We start from the raw sequence: 7,257 nt of genomic DNA, 5'->3' as shown, positions 1-7,257 counted from the left end.
GTCTCATCGTCTGCGTCGCTACCGTTGTGACTGCGGGGGGATGTTGAGTATATTGATTATTAGGAAGTATAGGATAGACTAGGATTCCGTCCTGCCTTGTCTTGTACTCTATGTTGGTCTTTGTACTCCTATATATACGCCCACGAGGCTCAAACAATACATTGAATTATTCCACATATCCTCTCTCTTCCTTCTAACAGTCAGTTTAACATTACGGTATTCACAATGTTCAATTATAGGGCATGTTTGGTTTGTGCCGAGTTTGTCTTGCTAAAATGGCTTGCCAGAATTTTGGTTGATGCCTTGCTTGCCAATGGATTGGCAAATATTGATTAGAAAAATGAACTAGAGTTGATAGTCTAGCATTAGCATGCTAAAAAGTTGGTAGCTATCCAAACAAAGGCCAATATTTTGGTCATGACAAAACATTGGTAGGGCATATCCGGTTGCATCATGAGCGTAGTTCACAATCCAAACAAACCCATAATGCAACTGCAAGTTTCTTTTAAGATAAATGAACTACGCTCGATATTTATTTTATAGTGTATATCCGCTTGGGTCGAGACTGTTTCTTCTTTTATTTTAGAGTTTTTTTCCTTTTCATTATTTGCCAACGAGTATTCTAGTGGCAATGGAATTTCATGATACTAAAAGAGAAGACGTACCACATTTTTGTAACTTTAGCGGAATTTAACCGGGTTGTCCATTGACACTTTGAGTGTAATGCGTGTTCCATAAACTATTTCTTTTGATATCTTGTTGGTTCAATGTTTTGATCTTATAAAATGGTGTTTTTTTTTGCATCATCCAATTATTAAGAAGATGAGTGACAAATATTTATAGAAAGAATAGGACAAAGATACAAATGCCACTGCTTTCTCAACATTATGTTTGTTAGAATATGACCAATCTATATTTGTATAGGATCAATTTACATTGTTTCTCGTTTCTTAGCACCCACAGTTTCCTAATTAAAGCTTGGCCTCACACTTGATATCGGCCAAAGTGAAGGGCGACGGCATAGAGTTGTTAAGAAAGATCTATGTGTTTGTCGGGTTCCACATGACCTAATTAGTAAGCATAGTGAGAGAAGCCATCACTTTTTAATTGTGGTATTGTTGCTCGAGAAGTTGATCCACCAATTCAAGATTGATTGCTCCATCGCCCATGGTAAGTCAAGAGCCTCTAAGTCTAGTTATTCCTTAATCTTCCTCCAAAAAGAGCATTTGAAGAAGAGATGTGTGGCAGAATCTTGTGCCCTCTTGCAAAATGGGCTTACCATAGTTCGGCCAACCCTGCTTCTCCAATTATCCCGTGGTCCACAAGCTATTTTGAGTTGCAAGCCCTGCAACTTCTTTTCCTTTGAAGGTGAAAGTGCATCTCCATATTATCGTGAATATTTTGTTTTTTCATGACAAACCATTGGAGATGGCTATTATTTTCATGAGTTTATTTCAGGACTATGTATCATTTTTCACATTCAGGTCCATGTCGATAAGTAGAAGATCATTGGTGACCCCTACAAATAACTTTTTCTAGTTAATGTCCTCATCAAGCTCATAGTTTGTACTTTCCAGGTATTTTAGTAAATCCAAGATTCACACCGAGTATAAGACAACTGCATTGTCAAGAGGGGCAGAAGAAAATTCTTTAGTTTGAATTCCAAGGACAAATCATAAGCCAAAGTTATCCAAAATCAACCCCTAGCCAATCCTTGTATGAATTTCTCTATGCCCTGGTACTTTCGATGATTTTCTTCCGGTAGTACTGAGAGTATAAAGGTTATTCATGCTTAGAGGTCAAATCCAAACTCAACTGTTCTGTTGTTTATGTTCTGGAAATGCCGACCCTGGTATATCACTTGACATATCACCTGTTTTGTACACACTTCCCAGTATCACACTTCATGGGCAATTGCGCTCGGTTTGATTCTCTACTGGTCACAATATAAGGTTGGTAACCCTGCTTCTTTTTGTACGGAAGTTGTGAGCCGTGAATCAGCTCTTTTTTGCAGATTTCTCAATCTTGCAATGGCTCTGTTTTGTATGGTACTATCGAGCAATCCATTTTCCTGGCCATTCTATCCCTGTAGAAAAGTTGCTACCTTTTTCTTTTTGGAACCACTCCCGGAAGAACCGGCATCGGAGTGGAGCTCACAATTGCCATGTGAACACGACAGTGGGTGAAACCTCAAGAGTCCCAAATTTTGTTTCGTATGTCGACTTGGTCGAGAACTGCTCCTCCTTCTCCCAGGATCAAAAGATACAGTCTCCTCGCTGATCGTCAAGTTGAATTGCCGCAACCATGCGCCAATATTTGTGTGGACCAGAAGATCTCCCACTTTGTGAAGATCTACCCTTAATCTGGCTTGTAAGTGCAAGCCATGATGAAATGGTTGACTGTGTTTCATGGGCTGCTTGGTGGGTGATATAATCGGGGTTCTTAATCCGAGAACCTCTTGGCTCGAAGCCTCATCAATGTGGATGCGGGATAGCGTCAGCTAATTGAACCATGGGGGAAATCCTCACGTCACAAGTGTTTGCATTCTCTAAACCATATCTCGTACTTGCTCGCAAGGTTGTTACTTTTCGGCCTCTCATTACTCTTGATCTCTTACTTGCTAAGTACCTATGGATGTCCAGTCCTTATTGCCTTAAGCTAAACACAACCTAAAATTTGGCAGTTTATTTTTATAGGACTATTCACCGCCCACCCCAAATAGGAGGCGGCCATAATTTCCAAATGGTCTTATTCAAATTTCCAGCCTCATTATGTCAGGAGCTGTCACAGATTATAAGGAATTTCTGGCGGGGAGACGAAGAAGACTTGAGAAAAATGCACTGGTTAGCTTGGGATAAACTCACTAAGCCAAAAAGAAAGGGAGGCATGGGCTTTCGAGATCTTAGACTATTTAATCAAGCACTCTTGGCCAAATAGGCGTGACGTTTATTGGTGTACCCAGTGTCTTTGTGTGCTATGGTCTTGAAGGCAAAATATTATCCCAATGGCCACATCCTGGATATTTTTTCCCGCAAGCTTCTTCTTTGAATTGGCAAGGTATTATGCAGGGCTTCGATTTGCTAAAAAAAGGGTAATCTGGAGAGTGTTTGATGATAAGAATGTTAATATCTGGAGAGATAACTGACTTCCTAGAAATTCTGGCATCGGAGTTATAGAAAAGAAGAACCATACTAGACTGAAGTGGGTGTCTGAATTATTCATGAACGGCACAATAAGATGGGATGAAAATTTAATCAGGCACTTGTTCTATCACCATGATGCCGAGGAGATCCTAAATTTACGTATTCAGTCTGTTGGAGAGGGTGATCTAATTGCTTGGCATTATGAAAAAAATGATATGTTTTCTATTAAAAGTGTGTACATACTGGCCTTAAATCTAAAAGATTTCAAGGACGAGGCAGGAATATCTAGCTCTATGGATATAGAGGAGAGGAGGGTGTGGGACGTTATTTCGAAGGCCAAAGTTCCGCAAAAAATAAAAAAATTGCATGGCAAGCCGCGTCCAATAATAGTTTGCCGACCTAGGTAAATAGAGTTGCTCATCACCAAACAGTATCATGTATGTGCACTATTTGTGGCTGGGAGGATGAAAGTATTTATCATGCACCGGTTAATTGTCCTAAGGCGCGAGCTTTTCGTTTTTCCATGAGAGACGCGTGGAATATTCCTGGAGAGGAGTTTTTTAGATGTACGGGCCAAATTGGTTTCTTATTCTGCTTGACCAATTGGAGTCACCGGTACGAGAGCAAGTTATGTTCATGTTCTGAAGAGCTTGACACCCGAGGAATAATCTGATCTTTGGAAGTGGAAAAGAATCATTATCTAACTCTGTTATCTTTGTGGGAAACTACTCGAACTCCTTTACGTTGGCAAATGCCTGTGTGCAAGTTGATTTGAGCAACAAAGGTAAGGGGGTGATCAACAACGGAATGTATGTAAATCAACCCGAGTTTGGTCGTCGAGCTTGGGAGCCTCCGGATCCTGACTACATTGAGATTAATGTGGATGCTAGTTTCGTGGACAGTATGAGACATGCCAGTGTTGGGGTTGTGGCCAGGAATAACCTAGGTGAAGTCTTGGTTTCATCATGAGATTTTATCCGCTCATGTACTAGCGTGGATGAAGCGGAACTGCGTGCGGCACCGGATTATACATCGGTATCACATTTCATAAACCAATTATTCTAAAAACTGATTGTGTCTTTGTTGCATTTTTTCCAAAAATTCCATTGACATGTCTCCTCTTGGGGATCTCAAAAAGGAGGCGTCAAGCGTATCAAGACTTATAAAGGAATTTAAGATGGTGAAGATTGATAGGCTGGCTAATAGGGTGGCACACGAGATTGTTAAATTTAGTTTTGATAGCAGGTCCGATGATGTTTTATGTAATAGTGTTTTGTCTTGCGTGGCTACGTTTGTAACGAATGATTGTAAGAATATTGTTTTACCAAATTAATGTATGGGGTGTTTAAAAAAATATCTTTGTGTGTTAAGGCCCTAGAATTTATCATTTTCTGATAGCTCGTAATAGATGACTTTCTCGATGTGTGCCAAAGATGTGCCATTGCTCTACAATTTTCATACTCCAAGAACCATCATGCATTGCTTGCTTCACCTTCCACTTCTTCCTTTTGAAGGACTCAAAGATGAGCCGTGTGATGTCCTTTTGTTTTATTGTTCCGTTATCTTTCATAGTAGAACTCGATCCATTTTTGGATCGAATGAGAAAAAAAGTTGGTTTGGTGTAGAGAGAAGTTTAAATGAGGTGGTTAGAGCATCTTCAATAGGCGCCGAACGCGCGCCGCGCTAAAATCTGGTTTACGACGCGTCCATCCCCAGGTTTGGCGCGGTGCGCAACGTTGGCTCTAGTGGCCGCGCTAAAATGCAGCACACGCGCGTAGATCCAGCTGACGCACTAAAATGCAGCGCGCGCTCTCACACAAACATTTTTTTAATAACTTTGCATAGATAAATAATATACATAGTTCATAGCATAGATAAAAAAGGATAAAAAAAATATTTTACATAGTTCATGAAGCATAGATAGATAGAATTACGGTGCAACTAGATAGAAAAATTACGATGCAACTGATTAAAACTACGGTGCAACTAAATAAACCTACTCCCAGCCGTCATCATCATCACCATCATCATCCTCGGTGGTGTTGTCCGAGGTATCGAGCCACATGTCATCCCAACGTTCATCATTGGGGGAGAAGATTGACTTCCCGCCTACCTCGACAATATCGCACTGCGATAATGCCAGTGCCTTGCGTCGACGCTTGTCGGCACGCTTCGCGCGGCGCCTTGCCGTCCTCTCTGCCCAGAAGGCGTTCTCGGCGGCGACGTCCTCCGGATGGCGCCGGCGCCACTCCGCCATGGCTCGCTCGTCCTCCTCGGCGACGAGAAGGCGGCGCTGCAGCCGAACGTGGTCCGCACGGTCCTGGTCTGTGATCAGACGAGGCGGAGGGGCGACGTGCTACGCCTGCTCTCGCGTGAAGACGTCCCGGAAGTTCATCTGCGCCGGGGGCCTCTCCAAGCGCCACGCCGCCGCGTCATATGCGTGGGCCGCCTCGTGCGCTGTCCGAAACGAGCTGAGGCCGAGACGGACGTCGCCGGACCGGATCTCGACGGAGTACTAGCCGTTGGGGCGCTCGCGGACGCCGCGGTAGCCCGAAGAACCCTGGCGGCGTGGCGGCATGGTGGCGCGGTGGTGGCGGGGCGCTGTGAAAGCGGCGAGAAAGACTAGAAGCGGCAAGGTGGCGAGGGGAAGTGAGCGTGGCAGTGTGGTGGAGAGCGTGGCAAGCGCCGAATTTTATAGGCGCGCGCGAAGCGGCGCGTCAAATCTACCGCGCCAGCTGCCGCTTTCTCCCCCCCCACGCGGAAACGCTTCCCCCGCGCTAGTTTGCCGCAACCGCTGGAGCGCGTGAAACCGGGCCGCGCATGCTAAAAAGCCATTTTGGAAAAAACTATTTTTGGAGGTTCAGCTCCCTAGTCGTGGAGCTACAAACTCCAGTCTTGTTCTCCAGAGAGAGTGTTCTTGCCTATGAGTGTCTGAGAAGGGGTGAATGGTTTTCATATGAGGAGAATGGATCCCTCGAGCTCTGGCGACGCGCTTGGCGACGTGCTGGGCGACCCGGCGGCTCCGCCGCTGGCTCAGCTCCCCTCCCCTTCCTCGGCCTCCAACCGCCCGCCGGTGCCCTCCCCGGCCGCTCCGCCGCTGACTCCCCCACCGCCTCGTCGCGCGTGGTCTGGGCTGACCTCGCGGAAGCCGATGACCTCGCCGCGGGGCGCCCGGTCATCTGCCGTGACCGCGTCCCCCCCAAGGCTCCGGCTCGGCCGCCTCGGGCTGTTCCTGCCGGTGGCTCAACTCCCAGGGGTGGGAGTCCGGCTGGCCGCGAGGATGCCCAACGCCGGCGCCAGCCTTCGGGCACGTCTTGGTCGGCGCAGGTGAAAGGTGCAGCCTGGGCTCGGGCTCTCGCCCTCGGGGTCGCCGTTCTGGTGGGTGGGGCTTCGCCGGTCGGGCCGACCGCGGCCTCGCGCGTGCCTCCTGGAGATCATCAGTTTCGACTCCGTCCTCCCTTGCTCTCTCCCCTGCTCCGGCCAGCGCCCCAGCGCCGCCCTCGACGGCGCTCTCGTTGGTGGTCTACATGCGATCCCCTTTTCGCCCATTCATCTCGGCCTTCGGCGCCGCCATGCCTCCGCGTCCCGGCGTCTTCTGCGCCCCGGCCTGGCCCCGCCGCCCCTGCCATGCCCCGTCGGCGACCTCCGCGATGGCGTAGGGTGAAACCCTCGCCCCTCGCTTGGTTTCCCTGGCTGGTCCTACCGGGCCGCGCTCGTGGTGGGCCACCCTGTGGGCCGCCTGCCCAGCGCTTCCCCTCGGGCTTCGGCTCCTGGGCCGCCGCGGGTATCGCAGGCCGCTGGACTCACGCTGGCCAAGATCTCTGGGTCTCCCCCTCTCGCAGCCCAGCCCCGCCCCCGGGTGGGCCTCGGCCCGATGAGGCGGTCCATTTGGCCGCATCTAGGGTTCCCTCGCCAGCCAATCTCTCCCGCGTTGCCCCCCACTCCCCCCTACGCTGCCCTGTCCGCCGCCACCCCCCGGCTTGTCGGCCCTGCCGGCTCCTGCTGGCCCTCCCCTCCTACCTTACTGGCCATGACCCGTGAGTGGGATGATGGGGCAGGCCGCCCCAAGCACCGTGCGGACGACCTCCGGCTCCTCCTCGTCCGTTACCGGATG

The 7,257-nt window shown here is 48.4% G+C and overlaps 1 protein-coding gene across 1 annotated transcript in view; it reads right to left on the bottom strand.

Annotated features, from left to right (window-relative positions):
* LOC119350397 overlaps positions 1–5,400 on the bottom strand; it is an 11,899-nt gene extending 6,499 nt beyond the window's left edge. Inside the window, exon 1 of the mRNA XM_037618247.1 lies at positions 5,144–5,400. Coding sequence (XP_037474144.1) covers positions 5,144–5,400 — 257 coding nt within the window. The remainder of the gene's footprint in view (positions 1–5,143) is intronic.
* Positions 5,401–7,257: the final 1,857 nt, after the last annotated feature.

The sequence above is a fragment of the Triticum dicoccoides genome, chromosome 1B (assembly GCF_002162155.2).
Source record: "Triticum dicoccoides isolate Atlit2015 ecotype Zavitan chromosome 1B, WEW_v2.0, whole genome shotgun sequence".
In the NCBI taxonomy this organism is placed as follows: domain Eukaryota; kingdom Viridiplantae; phylum Streptophyta; class Magnoliopsida; order Poales; family Poaceae; genus Triticum; species Triticum dicoccoides.
The sequence above is the reverse complement of the archived record's forward strand: the minus strand, read 5'-3'. Positions and strand labels throughout refer to the sequence as shown.